Genomic DNA, 20,448 nt, shown 5'->3' with positions numbered 1-20,448 from the left:
CAAGAAGCCCTCGCGCCCCCCCTCCCTCCCGCAGACGTTTTTCTCTCAGTTCTTCAGTACGTATTTCAATACCGTACTGCGAACTCGCAGCAGAGCCCTGACTCCACCAGGGAGTGCTCTGAATCTCTGCATGAGACGGAAGCAATAACACAAGAAAAACGAACACGGCAGGAAAGACACGCAAGCAGTGGAAGAAACCGCCGCCACGACTCGTTTCGCGCATGCGCGGGGGTGGTTGTTTTTCACAAAGCTGTTGTTAAAGTGAGCTGGCAGCGTGCGGGCCTGCTGCTTTTGTACGGATATCTCAGTGTTGGGCGGCTGCCGTTGTCTTCTCAGTAATTCCGATGAAGTGTTCGTAGGGGACACGTTGATCTTGTTGGCAGGCTCTACGCAGCAGAGGCGTTGTTCAGTGTAAAGTGAAGGTCGCGTTTTGTATGAGATCTTGACAATTTTTTGTTTTCCTTGCAGTATATTTTTATACACTTCGTTAATAATCATGGTGCTGGGGAAGGTGAAGAGTTTGACAATAAGCTTTGACTGTCTCAGTAACAGCAATATCCCCGTGTATTCTAGCGGGGACACAGTCTCAGGAAGGATCAGTTTAGAAGTTACTGGGGAAATTAGAGTAAAAGCTCTTAAAATTCATGCAAGAGGACATGCAAAAGTACGTTGGAGCGAATCTAGAAATGCTGGATCCAACACTGCCTATACACAAAATTACACCGAAGAAGTAGAGTATTTTAACTATAAGGACGTTCTAGTCGGGCATGCAAGAGGTAAGCTTTTCGCTTATTCATTCACTACATGCAGGCATATTTCCAGAAAAAGATGCATCTTTGCTTGGTTTATCCCTCCTTAATATGTAATCTCAGAGCGTTCACTATTTTTAAAGATGAGGAAATGCTGGTTACATTCTTAGGTTGTATTTTTGATTATTTGAATGTTTACTTAAAAGCATGTTGAGGTGCATTTTCAAAGTACCTGAAAACAGGACTTTTAAAAAAGACCTGCCTTTTACCAGTCTTTTCATAAGGATTTGCATTGGTTTTTAATATGTGTTTTGTAATATACAGTGCCTTTTTTTTTGTCTTAGCGATATTAGTGTGACTTGTTTCTCTATGGGGAAAATAGCTGTTAAATCAAAACTAGATATGTAGTAAATTATTTTCTTGGTAGCATCCTATCGAATCATAAGTGTAATTAAGATGTACCATTAGACGTTTTGACACATAACAGATACAGGTTTGACTTGCAGAATTATTTTTAAGGTTGATTCATTGTTGGCAGATAAAATATTTCCTGTGGATTACTTTGATGTGCTGTCACCACCGCACCCGTAATTTTCCATTTCTTCCTTTGTTCTAAACTAGTATACTTGTAAATTACTTTAATTTCTTTTATTCAACTCCTCTATGGGGGACCCAGATGTAAAAATCTGTCTGAAAGGCCAAATAAGAGGTCATGGTTGTATGAATGGAGCATTGCTTCTGAGCTGAGGAGTTCTGGAACCTGCATTCAATGAAAACCTGGTCTGTTAAGCCCCTATAGAAATGAAAAGTGCCCTGCAAATTCCCTTATTTTTGGGTATGGAAATGGGATATTACATTGTGAGTGGGATTATGGGTTTTAAATTTGCTAATCTACTGTTTCCATAGTTACGTTGTCAAAGTACAAGGGACTCTAAGCTTGTTATTTCTGAAGTTTCCACCCTTTGTTAGAAGCGGTTCAATCCTGTTTGGGGCCTGTCCTGGGAAGAAGGGAGGGAGTATTCCTTCTTTCCGCAGATTGGTTGCACACGTCAGGTGGTGGTGATGACTCAGTTCCTAGAACGAGAAAATGTTAAAACTGAGTACATAATTTGGTTGGGTGTTTTGGTGTGTTGTTTTGACTTTGTTGGGGGCGGGGAGGTGGTGTTGTTTTTTTTTTTTGTGTGTGTGTTTTTGTTTTTTTTTTTTAATTTGAAATATATTTACTGCAGAGATCCTCTACAAATAGCAGTTGCTATCGATTTTAATTATGTTATCGTGATGCAAGCAAATTCGGGTCGCTCACGAGATGTCTTTCTAGTTCAAATGTTCTTTATACTGCTGCCTTAGAAATAATTCTCTCGTGAAAAATTCATTCACCTCTTGCTTGCAGATGACAGAAACATGCAAGCATGCAGGAGTCACTCATAGCAGGATGTATCCTTACAAGTAAGGAGTTCCTATGCTTCTGTCAGTTTAAGCAGCAGCAATGACTTTGTATGTGGCCTGTAGATTCAAATGCTGACCTCGATAGTAGGTGCTTGGTTTTGTCTGGAAAGGGAACAAAAGGTGGCAGGGAAGGGACAGATCTGACACGTTCCGACACCAGAAGCAAGACTGGTGCCGCATGTGCAGCACGTACAATCTTAACCAGTTGTCCCGGGACACCACTGTCTTTCCCTTGGCTGCAGCGGCAGGACTATGAACACTCGCTGCACAGAGTGGAGTTTAACTCTACGCCTTGTACCCTACCATAGTCTGGAAGACCACTCCCTGTCCCCACCTTGTCATTGGCCTGCTGGGGTTTGTTAGCCTGTTGCTAAGGTGATGCCAGCCGCTGATTGTAGGGGGCTGGGACGTAGGGGAAGTTCCTTTGCCCACTGTCTAGTGTGTGCTGGGGGGCGGAGCGAAGTGGCTCCAGAGGGCACATTACCTTTCTTGGGAATGCCCACCTCTGGGGACAGACAGAAGTATTCAAGCTCCTGCCATGCACATCCACTGGGCCAACAAGGATTTGTGAGCAGGGGCGGCCGTTGGAACACACGGCCCCACAGCCTCTCGCATCGCTCACTCGGTTATCTCTCCTGGCCCACGCCCCTGGCCAGCACTATCTGTAATCGCCTTTCAGTAATGGTCAGCACATGCTCCTGAGAGAAGTGCAGGATTGGGGTGTCTGCACGGGGCAAGCCGGCAGCATGGCCCTGTGTTATGAGGAGAGCGGATGGTGAGGCGTGGGTGATGCCCTCCCCCTCTCTCCTTACCTCTGCGGTAGTCAGGCCAGACTGTGAGCAGAGTTGCTGAGCAAATGTAGTGGGTAATAATGTATACTGTATGTATATGAGTGGTTGGTAGGGGATGTGCTTGTGCCTGTTTTGGCCAATCCTCTCCTGCTCCAGCCTAGTCTGTGGCTGACAGCTCAGTACTTGCTTACCATAATTCTGCTGCTGCTGTTCAGGCTCACTGGGACTGCTGATCTGACAGGAAGTGAAGAAGGGATGAAAAAACATATGTGCAAGGAAAACACTATTATTTTTAATGAAAACCAAACAAAGCCCTCCAAGCACTTTTTTAACAACAGCAACAACAAAAAAACATTATACACATTGCTTTGCTCTTTCAGTGTATTGAAGATTGTTATTTTGTGACATTACATGCTGCGGGTACATTTATGTAAATAGTGTTCTAGGGGTTTTATATTTTTGCATAGATTTGTTTCAGCATTTCTGGTGCACTAAAGAAATTGGAGCATCAGTACTTTTGTAGAACAGTAGGAACTAAAAAATCTTAAAATGTAGCAGTGTTCCTTCATGATGCTTCAGACTATTAACAACAGGAAGGGTCTTTTGTGTAATCCCACTATATGTGCCTTTATTATGCCAACCCTTTTGCATATGAGATGCTCAATTGTTTTATCTAAATAACTTTCTATTCTGTTGGAATCAGCAGAGTTTTTTCTGGGTTCATGATAATTATATCGGAACAAACCGCAAATTTATTGGGGCATTTAAATCAATACAAGAAATCATGACTATAAAACAAGGTCAGCTTTCTCATTGAAATTAGGAAATGTTTGGGTCTTTGCTATCCAAGCAAAATCGAGCTAAACTTTGAGTTTTTGATACATTAACTCCTAACAACATTAATTGGACAGCTTGCCACTTCTTGTGCCCCTGAATTTGTTTGGTACTTTCTAGATGGTGCTTGTGCACTATTTTAAAAAATCAGTTTTTGGACACTTGCTAGGCAGGTGATAGGAGGAAGCTGAATTACTAAATGTAGTCAATGTAGCAGAAAATACTAAGATCACTTAATACTATTAGAGAGCTCTATTTAATTTTAAGTTTTAACTAGAAGTCATATCGGAAAACAGTTTCCATTATGGATCTTTCAGGCAGACCTTGAAATGGCAGCAGTTACAGCTATGTCAGTACTTGGATTTAAGATTATTAAAAATGCCCAGATAATATTGGCTTTCACATTTATGTATTAGCTTATGCATGTTGTTAGTGACTATAAGTATTTACATATAGTACAAATTATAACTCTTTTTAGCTGCTTGTTAATATAACATAATCAGCTTAAGTATGTCCTGTCTTGCTCATAGAAATAGTGGTGTAATGAATAAAATATCTATGTATAGCTTATATAAATAGCGGTGTGATGAATGTATTGTACTATAGACTTTAGCAAAACATAAGAAGAACAGTGTAAGGCCATCCACTGACTGACCCATCCAAGTGATAAGATAACCATGACACAAACCAGAGCACTGGAGGACAATTAGAGAATACCATGTTAAATTTAAGGAGGATGTACTAAATCCTTATCAGAGGATGTGAGACAGCAGGATGGAGACATAAGAAGAAATAAAATATATTGAGCTGAAACACAAGATGTCCTGCAGATAAGCTGGAGTGTGAAGAAGTCAAACAAAGGAGTTCCCAAAACATCAGAAAGTTTGCAAGAATGTTTGAATAATGCATGAAACACATGAATATGCATGTACCTCAGAGATGTAACCCTATAAAGATAACACTGTCTGCCACTGTCTGCGGGTGTTCTTTGGCTGTTGGCCAGTAGCACCTCAGCCCTGGAAATATTGTCCTTCTTTATCCTATTATTATTAATAAACTTTTTAAAATTCCAAGGAGTGAACTCTGCTTTTCACAAAATCATAAATTAAAACAAGTTAAATTCTGCTTTTATGTCAGATGAGTCTTGGAATCTCACCTAACCGTAAAAATTCTGCAGCTATACATCTAGCAGTTAATACAAATGGACTGGAGAGACTTGTTTCTGAGACACTGTATTCTTAGTATTGTAAAGAATGTATAAATCCCTCTTATTCTGGAAAAGAAACCTATATAATATATTGTGCTATGTAAAATGTTCACAGGCGGAATAGCATATTGGGTTTTTCCCTCCTAGATGATGACAATTCTGAAGAAGGCCTTCACACCATTCATTCAGGAAGGCATGAATATGCATTCAGCTTTGAGCTTCCACAGATGTAAGTACTTACATGCAGTACACAGCTTGTGTGAGAGAAGGCTAACATACATACCTGCTTAAGAAAAATTCTTGTGGGGGGAGGGAAACCTTTTCAATGGTAATAGGAGTTGTGCTCAGACATGCAGTAGAGGACATAATCTCATTAAACTGAAGAGGTTGCTTTTAAACTGGTTAAGAGTTGTTCACAAAACAGGAGCTCATTGTTGCCCAGTTGGTTACTCTTTCTTTTGACTCAGGTATGTTGGCTCCTTATGGAGGATTGGATCCCTTCACAGAAGAAGGGAGGGGAACTGGTGTCATTTGAGTCCTGTAGAGGGACTGAGGTATCTTCTAAATGAAACAAGATTTTACTGGAGCCATGCAAGCCATCAGAACCTAGTGATGACAGCTTAACTGTTCAGGCTCAGTCTGAAACAGATGTGGCAGGCTTAATTGCATTTGAACTAAATAAGAGTTTGTTTGGCTTCTTTTTTTTCTACTTCAAATAGGATGTATGTACTCAGGCTGACCTCTAGACAAAAGAGCCAGGATGGAAAAAAACCAAATGGATGGGTGGATGAAGCAAGAAACATTCCCATACCTAATCCCACTTGACTCAGAAAGCAAAGGTGAAGCAAGAGTGATAGCAGAAGTCTTAAGATAAATTGCCACACACACACACACACACACACACACGTTTGAGGTGTCTAATGTATACATTGTGAAGGGAAGATTTATACATAGAGGAGTTACCAAGATGGAAATTAGCTCAAACACAAGTGGCAGGAAAATTATATATGAAGGAACAGAGAGAGTCTGGAAATAGATGAAAGAAAGGAGGTAGGAGGAGCCTTTTACTGTAAAAGCCAGGTGCCAAAGTCATTAAGGTTAAAAAAAGTTGGCAGAATATTAGACTGATACCTAATTTTAAAGCTAATAAAACATCTGCTTATTAGAGGGACTGGCTTTAACAGAACCTGCAGATGATAAATGCTTTTACAGATCAGTTTCTGCAAATAGTGCAGGGCTTTACTGTTGGTATTATTAGAATGCTGAAGAAGATGCATATGTATGGAAACTTTTAGAAGTCAATTTAAGGTTCAGATGAAAAACTCTTTTGTAAGAAGTGATAAGGATGATACTGATATTCCCTTGAGTTGGAAGAAATGTTCAAATATGACCACTAAAATAGCACAAGAATTGATTAAAACACTAAAGGTCTTGTCAAGTGACTTAAAAGAATAACTATGAAGCCATCTTTGATAATACAGGAAAAAATGAAGGCTGGTAGTAAAAGGCCTGAAGAACAATAGTTTGACACTGCCTCCCTACCATTTCTTGCTATTTTGTATCCATGGAATATTTCTAAAATTTATTTAAAACAAAACCAATGTGGTGGTTTGACCTTGGTTGCCTACCAGCCCCCCATGCAGTTGCTTTCTCCTTCTTCTGCATCAACAGGCCAGGGAGAGAAAATAAGATGGATAAGCTTGTGGGTCAAGATAAAGGCAGTTTTAATAAGAAAAAACAAAAGCTGTATGCGGAAACAAAGCAAAAATAAGAATTAATTCAATACTTCCCATCAGCAGGCAAATGTCCAGCCACTTCCTGAAAAGCAGGGCCTCAGTATGTGTAGTGGACTCCCCACTATATGGGCTATTATGCGGCAAGTTAACTCCATCCCAGCCATACCCAGTGCAACCAAATACAAAGCAATAGTGAAAAGAACCAATATGCTGACTGGCCTTACTGAGTGTTATAAACGCCAATCACTTGGTTTTTAAAATTTTAAAAGTTTAATAATAATAAAATGGTTATAAAAATAGTAATGCAATTAGAGTAATGAAAATTTAGAGTTAGGACAATTACAAGACAATAAAAAGCAAAGAATTACGGACGTCCGGATGCTCTCGGGCACTTAAGCCCAATAAGCATGCCTTGTGAACAAAGGAATAATCTTTAAAAGCAGTAGCCTGTTGCATATTCATACATCTCATACATGATGCATAAATTCCTTGCAAATTAAGAACTTTTCTGGGTTTTGTCAACTTCTTCCCCTTAATCCTGGTGGTTCCATAAAGACGGAGAGAAGGTGGAAGAATGTTTGTCTTTTCCGATAAGGAGGCAGTAATTCTTTATGGGCCCCCATCCTTGTCATCTCTGTGTGAAGAGTTTCTTCATTATCTCATCTCTTGCTTGAGTTAGTAAAAAAACCCCCACATACATAGGTTCTATTTTAACTACAAAACTACATTTACCATACTATTAAAATGTTAATACAGCACTTCTAATCAATATAACATAATACATATAGTATTCAATTTAATATTTGCGAAAAGCCAATCATAAAATATGCATTTTTCACAATCCCTCCTCTTATTCTTTATAAATCATTTGGCTTGAGCAATATTTCTTATCTAATTGCATTCTTTAGACTATGTTAGTAATTAAATTAAAAATGGGATTAAACAAGGAAGAAACATCAAAACAGTTGTAATCCTAATTTCTTCCACTATCCATTCTTCAATACATTATCTCATCAGTTAGTTTTTAACATTGTTTTTCCACTTTTGGACCGGTATCTGGGTTATTTCTTTAATTCTAATGCCTGAGCGGCTTTGTTTGTTATCTTCTCTATGACTGCTTGGAGTCTTATAATACGATTCAGTATATAATTTGGGTTTAATACAGAGGTAGATTGCTGTGCTGATTTCACTTTTTTTTTTACTAATGGCCTTTTTTGCCTAATCTTGGACTGTATTCCTGAAATCAAATGTAAAACAAATTAATCTCTCTCATTTTGGACATTCAATGCCCCATCTATTACCACTTTTTCCTAAGTTCCTTGTAATTCAATATTTTTTCTCATTTTTCCTGCAGGTACTCAGTTTGGATGGGTTATGACAGTGGCTGTTGACATGGGGGTGTGTAACAAAAAGGAACTTTGGTTTCTTTCCATGTAATATTTTTTTGTAGCATTTGTGACACGATCTTGCCAGTATCTCAAAAGGTAAAAGACAACAAATGAAAGACAAAAACAGGAATAACAGAGGTCTGGTATGGCTTATACCCCCACCTCCCCTGCCTATGGAGTTGCTTCCCATAGCAGGTATGTGTAATCTTCTCGGTGGCGAGTACAGTGGTCAATCCAGGCTTGCCCTCTGTTTCCTTTGTTACTCTTTTTACTAAATATTTTTAGGCAAGTCCTTTTCCACACTCTTTAACTGAAGTTTCTTACCATTCCTCAGGTATCTCTCAGTCAACAGGCACTGATAATTCCCATCCACAAAACAAAGTTATTACCTCAGTTGCTTTGAGTTCTATCTGTATAGGGGATAGATTCAGTACTCAATACCTATTGCAATGAGAACATAGATTTTGTGAGGTCCAATACCAATTATTCTCATAATTTGAACATTTACTTATAACCCAGTTAGCGTGTCCAGCACTGGGATGAATCAAATAAAGTATACAGTATAATACTGATGGTAATTTCCCTTCTTCCTTGTACAAGTCACAGGCTAAGGCCAGAATGTGAGAACTCTGATTAAAATAATCTTGTTCTTCGTGTTTGAAGTGGTAATGTTCCTCTCCTAAGGAGGTGTCGGAGGCATCTGAGGACTTATTTAGGCAGTGCTTAAAACTAGTGATGTAAGCTTTGCCTTATTTCTCAGTTAGGTGTTATTTTTTGTACTTTCTTTGGTTCATTTGGGTTTTCCCAGACTATTACCACCCAGTCCCAGTCGAAAGTCAATTTGATATCACCCGGTTTAGATGTGATAGTCCATTCTTCAAGGTTCTTCACAAGTTCTTTGATTTTGCTGTCGTGAATTCACCCTCTTTCCGTGGTTCAGATTGCTGCTTTAGTGGTACCTGGAAAGGACTTCTTAATAACACAGTGTTAAAAGAAAAACAATACTGCATTAACTTTTACCATTAGTTTTCTTCAAAACTTTCTGGGTTTAACTAAAAGCTTTTTCTACAGCTGCTTCTTCTTCTTGTATCCAGCTGTTTTAATAGCTGCAGAGGCCAATTCTTCTTGTGAGCTATTAGTAGTTAAATAGAAAGACCAGGTCAATTTTAACACGACATGAATCACATCTCTTGTTTTTTTACTTTTTGGGCAACATTTAACTCATTCTTCAGAACAAAAAGCCTCCTCTTCTTAACAACAAAAAACCAGAAGGAGAAAAGAGTTCTTGCTTAAACAAATAAATCACTTTGTGAAAGTCAGCTATTTCTGCCTTGATCTTATCTCTAGTGGTGGTCCCTTTTATTTATTTATTTATTTATTTATTTATTAACAGTCTTGCGTTTAACTCCGTCCTTCACCTCCCTCTCTCTTTTTCTCTCCCTCTCTTTCTCTCTCTTCACATTTTAACATCCACATTCCAGCATCAGTCTACCTTCTAACATCAGTCCACATTCCAATGTCTCAGAGGGATAAGTCTGCCAACCACCCCTCCCCCTTTTTCAACTTCTTTCATGCAATTCATGGCACTCTTCAACAAGGCTACTAGCCACTCTCAGCTGACACAGTGCTAAAACTAAAGACTTGTTTTTTCTAACACAATTTTTTTTTTCCATTCACAAGCTCAAAAAGGTTGTAGGAACAAGGTAAACAACAACTTACTTCCAAAGTGACCCTACCTGCACCAAAAAATTTAAGACAATGTTAGTGCAATGCAATTTGCAACGAAGCCAAGGTTTGATTTGGAAAGTGCATCTGAGGACATAGAACATGAGTTTTACAAATCCATATTTTGAAGAGAGAATGGACAAAACATGAATACAGTGGGGGAGAGACAGAAAGTAAGAAATTTGTCTCTGCAATACCTTCTCTTTGACCATTAGGAAACGCTGTTCAAAGAGGCTCCTGTGGTACAAACAATAATTGGATGGAAAGAGGCACTCTTGAATTTAAGCTTTAATGTCACAATAGGAAACAGCACCTGAGCACTGCAGTGGTGAAGCACCCTGCCTGCAAACTCACTCGAGGCAAGCTACTGCTGCCACGCTGCAGGGCTACTTGCAGCACAGAGGGAATCACGACCAAGCCCTCCTTGCAGGCTTGGGTAAACCACACAAGGAACCCACAACTTCTTCATAGCTGTCTAACTCATTCCAGAAATAAAACTACAGCAAGCAGAGATTCCCCCCCACCATTTTTTTTTTAATGTGTGTGTGTCACACACCTACAGCGATGCTGAAAGTAACAAATTAACAGCTTACATTAGAAGATACTGAAACCTTTTCTTCATCCAGCTTTGTGTGTTCCCATTTATATATGTAGCCATCTCCAATTCGAGGTCAAAAAAATGAGCCCTATTTTTCAAAAGTGGTATGCATGCACAACTTTAGCTGCTGTTCTAGGTGCACTGCAAGTAGTCAGCACTTTCAAAAACACAAACAAAACAAAAAACTAAAAAAGCAAAACACATTTGGGTACATGTAAAAGGACTGGCTGGAAGAAAAAATGTTTCTCATTGACCTGCCAAGTAGCTGGTGTTACCTTTAGTTTAACTTTACACACTGAGAACCATGTGATTGAACAGCTTCACATCAATTCAAAATAAATTAAAAGCAGGTCTGGTTATGTCACAGCTGTAAACTAGTTTCTCAACTTTAGAGTATAGCAAGTTACAAATTTCAAGATGAAAAATCACAATGCAAATTGAAAGAAATAATTTAAACTACTTGTACACAGTAATGGGAAAAGAATTAGCTGAATCAACAGCTCAATTAAGACATTTGCTCAGTATGAAGCATCCTTCCCTATTTCCTTCTCTAGCCCAAACTTCCTTGTTAATTTTTTTTTTCTTGTTACTTTTGCAGTATCTTTGCTCACACTATAATATTTTGGAATATTTAACAGACAGGTTCTTTTTGCCCCTGTGTCTACTACAAATTCTAATTCTTTTTCTTGGGGACCCACTTTTAAAGTTATCACAGACTCTAGATGGTATTTTTCCCTTAAAAAAAATAGAGCTTCTAATATCCCTATTCTTCTTTGTTCATCTCTCAGAAGATTTTCAGATCTGTTGCTCTCTTAGGACAATCTCTCTTATAATGTCCTTTGTTCTTACAGTAAAAGCAGACATTCCTGGAATGCTCCTGAGACTTGGTTTGTATTGGGGTTTTATTTTTTTTCTGTTCCCCTGTCTCTACTACTGTCATATCTAGGAGTAGTGTTTGTGTGTTTTTGATTTTTTTCTTGTAATTGGTTTCTCACATGGTGACTGCCACAATCCTTGCTTTTAGTTTGGCTTTGGCCATTGACTTTCTTAACCTCCTTTAATAAATCATCTAATGATTTGTCATGCTGATCTTCAATTTTTTCCATTATCTGGCCAAGCACAAAGTTAATCTTTAACAAAGCTTTTCTCACATCAATCTCAGGATCCATTCTGGAATGTTGCCTTATATTTCTCCCAAGTCTGTCCAACCATTCCGTTGGAGCCTCCCCTTTCCCTTGTTGTGCCTCAAAAGTCCCTTCAGCATTTTGCCCTCGAGATGATGCCCCTTTTTTTCTCTTGATTATTAAATTACAATACTCATTCATATGTTTTCTCCCCTCCTCATTATTTCAACCCTGCTCAGGAGGTGCAGTTGGCATTTTGTCCTCTCCGGGGAGGGGATGTGGTTTTTCTTTACTGCCGGCTTCTTTGCTTGCAATTTTGATCATTTCCCTTGCTTCTGGAGAAAATAGTATCTTTATTATCGACCACATTTCTTCCCAGGTATAAATGCTTGAACCTAAAAATTGGTCTAATTGTTCAGCAGTGCTTATGGGATCCTTCAAAATCCCTTTGATTTCCTCTTTAAAATTCCTGACCTCAGAAGAAGTTAAAGGAGCATTTACAAACTCAGTTCCACCCCCTCCCATCGGGACCTCTCTTAGTGGAAACAGATCCCAGTCTTTTTCTAGAGCCTTTCTCCCGTGTTGTGAGGAAGAGTCTGGAGAATGTTGTTTTCTAACTGAACTTCTCGTGTTTTTATAAGAGGCGTCCTCCAGGTGCGAGTTTTTTGGGCTGTAGCTGCAGTTACCAGGGGAACGGAGCTCAGGGGAGCATGGGCAGGGCTCGCTGCCGGAACCGCCAAACGAGGGGGCATTTCCAGGGGATACCAGCCGGGAGCGTAGTTAATAGCGGCTGGGTCAGCTGTTTCCAGCAGAGGCAAAGCAGCAGCGGCGGTGCCCAGCGCAATTGGCACGGTCAGAGTCGCTGGGGATGGGGCAGAGGAAACAGCCGCAGGAGGAGCTGCCAAAGATGGGACAGACGGGACGGACGGGAGCCCGCCAGGCGCGGCCGGCGGAGCGGCCATGGACCAGCCGGGCGGGATGGGGGCAGGGACCGGTTGGGCAGCCGCGAGCAGCGAGACGGGGACTGGTACAGAGGCTGCGGGCGGCGAAACAGGCACCGGGACAGGCGCCGGCACCGGGGCCGGCGGAGCCGAAGCGAGCGGCTCGCTGGGACCTGGGACAAATGCCGGGACTGGGACAGACGGAGCTGAAACAAGCGGCGAGCCAGGGCCCGGGACAAGCGGCTCGGCTGCGAGTGGTGTGGTTCTCTCTTGTTCCACTCCCTTTTCCTTTTTACTGGTTTTCTGTCCCATTATTTTTTTTTTTTTTTCTCCAAAATCTTCCTCACATTTTCTAACAACCTAAATACTACCTTCTTTCAACTACCCATGCAAAAAATCCTTTCTCTCACAAACCATTCAACATAATACACCTCCCTCAAAAAAATAAAACTCAAAATAAACAATCTACATTACATATCTTCCACTCATTTCCATTTACTCACCTTTATCTCTCGCTCACTCTCACTCACATTCACAACCTCAAACCTGTTCATTCATACTTCTAAACTTCACAATATTGTTACATATACTTTCATTCGTGCACACTTACTTTTATTTAACTCAAAACAAACAATCTACATTGCATATCTTTCACTAATTTCTATTTACTCACCTTTATTTTCCACTTACTTTCGCACACACATCTACACCCTCAGGCCTGTTCATTCATACTTCTACATTTCCCTTTATTTTATTGCACAGAGGAAGGAAACGTTAGCAAACCTCTTAGACTTACACAAAGGGATTTCTGTTGCCAGAGAATCGTGAATCGTGTAAGCCCCCACCCTGACCCCTTCCACCTCCCCGAGGTTTGGCTATCCCTCTTCCCTAGAGATAGCCTCAGAGTCAGGGGTTCGGACCTCCGTACCTTGCCCGATCTGGACTCCCCACACCCCCTCCCCCCGGGGGAATGGGTTAGACGACTACCCCTCGCAGCCGCGGTGCTAAAAGGTCCTACGATACTGAGCCGTCCTTGCTTTGGGGGCAGCCTCTCTGGGTTTCAGTACCGCTGGGCCTCTGGGAAGGGCCCTGAGTTTTTGCAGGGTTTTGCCTAAGCCCCCACCCTCAGGGTACTTGTTGGTGCGGGTCCCACCATCGCATACACAACAAGTAAAGGTACCTTTTGTCAACCCTGGGTGCTCTTGAGGATTAATATCTCAACCCAGCAGCAACCCTGGGTGCTCTTGAATATTAATCCCTCAACCCAGCCCATTCAATTCAATCTCGCCGGGGGGATTCTCTCACTCTTTTATCATTTGCTTCGTCTCTGTACTGGCCGCTTTTCTTGCGAAAAAGACGGAAACGCAGCATGGGAGACTACAGCACTCACTTAGCAGGTCTGGGGTAACCAGCCCACCTCTCATTCACACACATTCATCCCCCCTTATCCACCCCATTCACACACATTCTTCCCCCCTTATCCACCCCATCCCAACAAATACTTACCTATCCCTTGTCCTTGGGTCTTTGTTCTTCGTGTACACTTTGGTCTTAGGGGCTAATTACCGCGGTTTTAGGGAATCCTTTCCCTTTTCTTTGTTTTATTGTCTCCTTTTGTCCATCGGATCGTAACCTGCATCTGTGGTCACACCAGGGGAACAGAGCGAGGCTGCCTAATCAGGGCAGGACGCGTCTTCTCACTCTAATTCTCCTACAGCACCCACAGCGAGGTATTAGGAACCATCCTCTGCTAGCATTTGTTATAAACGCCAATCACTTGGTTTTTAAAATTTTAAAAGTTTAATAATAATAAAATGGTTATAAAAATAGTAATGCAATTAGAGTAATGAAAATTTAGAGTTAGGACAATTACAAGACAATAAAAAGCAAAGAATTACGGACGTCCGGATGCTCTCGGGCACTTAAGCCCAATAAGCATGCCTTGTGAACAAAGGAATAATCTTTAAAAGCAGTAGCCTGTTGCATATTCATACATCTCATACATGATGCATAAATTCCTTGCAAATTAAGAACTTTTCTGGGTTTTGTCAACTTCTTCCCCTTAATCCTGGTGGTTCCATAAAGACGGAGAGAAGGTGGAAGAATGTTTGTCTTTTCCGATAAGGAGGCAGTAATTCTTTATGGGCCCCCATCCTTGTCATCTCTGTGTGAAGAGTTTCTTCATTATCTCATCTCTTGCTTGAGTTAGTAAAAAAACCCCCACATACATAGGTTCTATTTTAACTACAAAACTACATTTACCATACTATTAAAATGTTAATACAGCACTTCTAATCAATATAACATAATACATATAGTATTCAATTTAATATTTGCGAAAAGCCAATCATAAAATATGCATTTTTCACACTGAGTTTTTTTTCTTAAAGGATACTGCAGCAGGATGAAACATTGAAGGTTGATTAGAAAATCCTTTCATTTGCATTATTAAGAAAAAAATAAGCATTTCAGATGTGCAAATAGAGATGTCAAACTTGTAGCAGAATGATTATTTCCAGTAAAGTAATAGCACAGCTAATATTATTTGATATAGAATTTAGGGAGGGAAGCTTTGCCCATAGCTTATATTTTATTATGATGCATTTCAAACATAGTGCAATATAAAAATTCTTCCTGGAGATTAAGGATGAAAGTGTTAGGAAAAGACAAGTTACAGTTAATGGGACATGACTGGAATATAAAAATCTTATGTCCTCCATCTTATGATGGTGGGGGGGGGGAAGCAGGAGGAGGAAGAGGATAAAAGGGTAATGCTGAAAGGTTTGATGTCCCTATCCGCATATTTTTTTCCCCTCTCCAACTCCCTAAAAGGACTTTGTCTTTCAGTGTTCAGAGCAGAATAGTCTTTATTTTTTTATATGTGTGTGTGTATATATATTAAGATGATCTCATCAGGGTAAAGGAAAATTAGATGATGCTTAAAAGCTCTCTCTTCAGAACTCTACACTGAAATATTTAACTACTTTACTCAAGGCAAAACAAACTACAAAAGCATTTAGTTATAGTTAAACCACTGAGATACCAGCCAAGTAAATAATACACAATTATTTACAGAATACAATGTCCAAAATAATAATGGGATGGTACTAATGCTAATTTTTCTTGGTGGTCTTAATTTGACCTTAAAAGGGCATGCTTTATGCTACACTTGAAAATGGCCTCTAAAGGATATGTGTATTCTTCTGGCACTTTTCTTGCACAATTCTTTAATTGATTCTTAAAACTTCTACAAAACTACTGTTGAATGAATCAGAGATTATATATTTCCTGTAATAAACGCCAATCACTTGTTTTAAAAATTTATAAAAGTTTAATAAAAATAAAATGGAAAAAAATTAATACAAGTATAGTAATGAAGATTAAACAATTAGAGTTAGGACAATTAAAGAGACAATAGCAGCAAAAAGTTACAGCCCGGGCTGGGTACCTCTTTCTGGACAAAAGTGAGCCAGGAGAAGGACCCCGATAAAAGAGAATTCCCTCCTTAAGAGGAGTAACCTGTTGCATACACAAAGCACTTCATGAATATGCATATTTTTTATTTAAAACAAGAAATTCGTCCGGTACTTGTTGAGGAATTCCTGTTAATCCCAGGCACCTTGAAGTCTAAGTCGAGTTTGGAGAAGTTTGGAGAAGTTCGGTTTTTTGTTGATAAGGAAAGCCATAAATTCCTCTCCTCTGGAAGATTTAGGGGTTTCTGTAATTGTTATCTCTGTGTGAAGAATTTCTTGATTATCTTCTCCTTCTCTTGAGCAAAAAGAATACCACACACACATATTTTCTATTTTAACTACTAAAGCTTAATTTCAATTACAAAACTACATTTACTATATTATTAAAATGTTACTACAGCACTTCTAATCAATATAACATAATACATATAGTATTCAATTTAATATTTGTGAAAAGCCAATCATAAAATATGCATTTTTCACATTTCCCAAACTTTAACATTACGTTTTTCTGAGATACGAAAATGTTGCAAATAAGTTATGCTTATGATGATACATTAAAAATACAGTTCTTCATATGTCTTGGTTTGAAACACAAGTGTCTGCCAAGGAAGGCAGGAACCTCCCTTGTATTATAAACAGAGACAAGCCAATCTGGATTAATAATTAATAACTAAATTTATTTGCGATCACGTAACAATTTAGAGTTCGAATTCGCCCACAGTCTACAGAGCAGCTCTGGGTGCAAACCGACAGTCAGTGCCTCCCGTGAAGTTTGCGCACCATTGTATTTCTGCAGAGGGTTTTTATACTTTTTATTCCGTGAAGTTTGCGCACCATTGTATTTCTGCAGAGGGTTTTTATACTTTTTATTCCGTCTTTGGCTATAAGTCATTGTGGCAAGCTGCATATTCATGCAGTGAGTCCAGATGTCCTCTTCCTCTCTTTCCTCCTGATGTTGTGTCTAGGTCCCGGCCTCAGGCCTCAATGCCACCTGCTTGTGATTTGCTTGGGTGTGACCTAATAGATAGCTTTTCGGTTATTGTTTTCTGCTGGCTAGGGCTTTTTAAATGCTAATTAGGTGCCTGCAACTTGTTTGGCAACTTAATCTGCGAATTCCCTGAATTCCCTTCACCTTGGTTTTTACAGTAACTAAAACATTTTATGGCTACAGTGTATAACATTTATAACTACAGTTTATTACATGCACCCCCAACTGCACGAATTATACATATATAACACTTGGAATGGAAAATATGACCCCCTTCCCTCCAAATAATTTTGAAATTAAGGGGCTTTCAGGCAAAGATATGGGAAAAGGAATAACAGTTATTTACTAGTGTATGTATATGTATAACAAGGCAAACAAACAACAACAATGGCAGCAACGACAAACAGAACCAGAAACCCAGTAACAGACTTTCAGCTGTCAAGCACTTTCCCCTTTGGTGTAGGGATGGTCACAGCCAGCAGGGGTGCTGGTGGCTCCCAGCCAGGCAGGGCAGGTGCATCGATAACCCGTGGCTGCAGGGGGTGCTGTGGCACGATATCGGTCGTCTCTCTGCACGTGGACAATGGAGGGCACAGCCAACAGAAGGGATGGGAAAGGGGCTTCCTTTACAAACTCTCAGGGGCAGCCGATCCTGATGCCCCTCTGCATAGCAAAAGGAGCTGCAGCAGGGACCTTGGAAAAAGCAAGCTGGAACGGCAGGGACGAGCAAAATCCCGGAATGGTAGATGAGATGTATCAGAAACTCTGCAACTGTAGCTGGAAATGCGGGGCGTCCTGGCAGGCAGGAGGTGCGGGCTATGTCAGAAACGGGAATGCACTCCCGGTACTAAAAGTGATTTCAGCTTTTATTATAAGGCCTAAGGCATAGGGGGCCCACGGGTAGAGCAGGAGCATTCCCAGTCAACAACAAGCGAGGATGCTGCAGGGTGGGCGCTGGATCGTCTTCCTTTTGAGCAGGGATGTTCCCGATGTTCAAGGTTGAGTGGCATGCTCTCAATTACTTGGATGCCCCCTTTTATACTGTGTTTTGTTCCTTTGGATTGGTTTCGGTTGGGATCCTTCATTTGCATGAAGGTTAAGGCGCTGATTGGCTCTTACTGTTCCATCCAGGCTGGCCCATTTTTGCTTGAGAGGGTGCATTTGACTTAGGTGTAATGAAGTAAGTTGAGTACCGAATTTCTTATAACTACCCTTTTAATCCTTTTTACAATATCATAACTGTGAAAAACGCCAATCACTTGTTTTAAAATTTTAAATGTTTAATAGTAATAAAATAGTTATAAATATTGAGTAATAATAATTTATACAGAGTTAGGACAATAAAGCAAAGAATTACGAACATTCAGATGCTTTCCTCCTGAAAGCATGGCTCGCTAACAAAGGATTAACCCTTAAAAGCAATAGCCTGTTGCATATTCATATATCTCATACATGATGTATAAATTCTTTTCAAACAAAGGGTGTTCTCTGGTTATCATCAATTTCTTCCCCTTAATCCTGGTGGCTCCTTAAAGATGGAGAGGAGGTGGAAGGATGTTTGTCTTTTCCGATAAGGAGGCTGTAACTCCTAGGTGTCTTGTTGCTGTTATCTCTGTGCGAAGAATTTCTTGATTATCTCATCCCTTTATTGAGCTAGTTAAAAAATATCTTACATCGCATAGTTTCTATTAAAACATTATGTTATAACCTAAAACTATATCTACCACACTACTTAAAAAGGATTAATACAGTACTACAAAATAACTTTCCAACATAACACATATAGTATTCAATTTAATATTTGCAAAGAGCCAATCACATAATGTGCATTTTTCACAATCCTCCCTCTTTCTTTTTACAAATCATTTGGCTCGAGCAATATTCCTTCTTTTCTATTCTTTCATTATTTGCTTGTTTTTTTCACAAATCAATCTCGCTTCTTTGAGGGGATCTTCTATATTATTTTGTTTCTTTAACACCATGATCCTTTGTGCTGTTTGAGATGTTGTCAACTTTATGTCCATGGGCATGGTCACTGCTTGCATGCCTTGGACTACACTGGCGATGAGTCAAATGAAACGGGATCAAACAAGGAAGTATTAGACCAGCTACAGCGCATAAAAAGAAGAAGCCTAACTTCTTCCACCATTCTGCTCCCATTATGTTATCCCACCAGCTAGTATTTAGCATCGATTCCTATTTTTGAACTGGTACATGGGTGATTTTTGTGATATCATTGACTATATCCAGGAGAGCATACCCATTGTCATCTATTTTTAAACAGCAGTCTGATGTATTCAATTTTCCACAAACATCCCCTTCTTCAGCTAACAAATAGTCTAAAGCCAATCTGTTCTGATACACGGCCGCTCTTGTTTGGGTTTGTTGCCTTGATATTAATTCCATTGCCTGACCGGTTTTGTTCGTTATTATCTCTACAGCAGCTTGGAGTCTTATAATATGATTTAACATATAAATTGGGGTCTGATATCCTCAACTCTCATCTTGTGCCCAGGTAGCTGGCCCATACATTTCCAATATGCGTTCAGGGGGGCATTCCTCATCTCCCCATTTTTGGAATCCTCCAATCCAACCCCTTTTGTTTCTCTTCAGGTCCTCATATCATAAACTGGTATCCCTAATTGATCTCCATCAGGTCCTGGTAAATGAAAAAATCCTGGCTGTATGATTCACAGAGTACAGCTCCCTTTCCACTGAGAGAGGAGTTTTGGGTATGCTCTTTTTCCACATATCCAAAATAAGCCATCTGGAGCTTTCCAATAATCATTTTTCTCTTGATCTATATTCTCCTAAAATTTGGAGTTTTCTGGGATGCCAAAGTAAGGATTATTGCATGCATCATTACATTGAAAAAGTCTAATTTTACTATTATACTTACAATTTCCTTTTTTGATTTTTTCCTGGGTCCAGTACATGGTTCTTCTGGGATCTACCATACAGAAGTTCCATTACTAACCTTATATTTTTACAAGTTTTTCCTACTTCTTGAAGAAACTTTTTCCCATTGTGCCAGAAACATTCTTCCCCTATCACTATTGAACTTAAAATCCACCCTTCTGGTCAGTTTTCTCCACTTGTACTCGTTTGGTTACATTTAAGGAGCTCAATTGGGCCTAAGCTGCTGCCTTTCCATGGCCATTCTTCTGACATCAAAGCCCTTCCACAGACCCAACAATTGGTTATGTTAAGTTCCCTACTTATTCTTTCCCCCAATTCCACAAACTGATTTTTACCTATCCTTGAGATATCTCTTTTTCTACTTGCTGTTCAAGTTTTGTATACAAATTGTCAAGTGAGATTGACACAGGATTAGATTGTTGTGCTGGCTTAGCCTTTTTGTTTATCAGTTGCTCTTTTACCAAATCTTGTGTCTTGTTCCCAATAGTGTATGTGAAACAAATCCATCTCTCCCCTTTTGGGCATT

The 20,448-nt window shown here is 39.8% G+C and overlaps 1 protein-coding gene and 1 long non-coding RNA gene across 3 annotated transcripts in view; one reads left to right on the top strand and one right to left on the bottom strand.

The window, feature by feature from the left end:
* The first annotated feature begins 139 nt into the window (after window positions 1-139).
* Window positions 140-20,448, top strand: part of LOC137465624 (arrestin domain-containing protein 3-like) — a 108,550-nt gene continuing 88,241 nt past the window's right edge. Inside the window, exons 1-2 of one of the 2 annotated variants that reach the window (XM_068177701.1) lie at window positions 140-776; window positions 5,175-5,256. In XM_068177701.1, coding sequence (XP_068033802.1) covers window positions 497-776; window positions 5,175-5,256 — 362 coding nt within the window. In that variant the 5' untranslated portion in view covers window positions 140-496. The remainder of the gene's footprint in view (window positions 777-5,174; window positions 5,257-20,448) is intronic. The other variant, XM_068177702.1, reaches the window with a different exon arrangement.
* On the bottom strand, window positions 1,097-2,046 carry LOC137465625 (uncharacterized). The gene is made up of 2 exons (XR_010994734.1): window positions 1,660-2,046; window positions 1,097-1,509 (listed from the first exon to the last, which is right to left on the bottom strand). It is a non-coding gene; the product is annotated as an uncharacterized lncRNA (long non-coding RNA).

The sequence above is a fragment of the Anomalospiza imberbis genome, assembly GCF_031753505.1.
Source record: "Anomalospiza imberbis isolate Cuckoo-Finch-1a 21T00152 chromosome W unlocalized genomic scaffold, ASM3175350v1 scaffold_73, whole genome shotgun sequence".
NCBI lineage: Eukaryota > Metazoa > Chordata > Aves > Passeriformes > Viduidae > Anomalospiza > Anomalospiza imberbis.
This window is presented reverse-complemented; position numbering and strand designations above follow the sequence as displayed.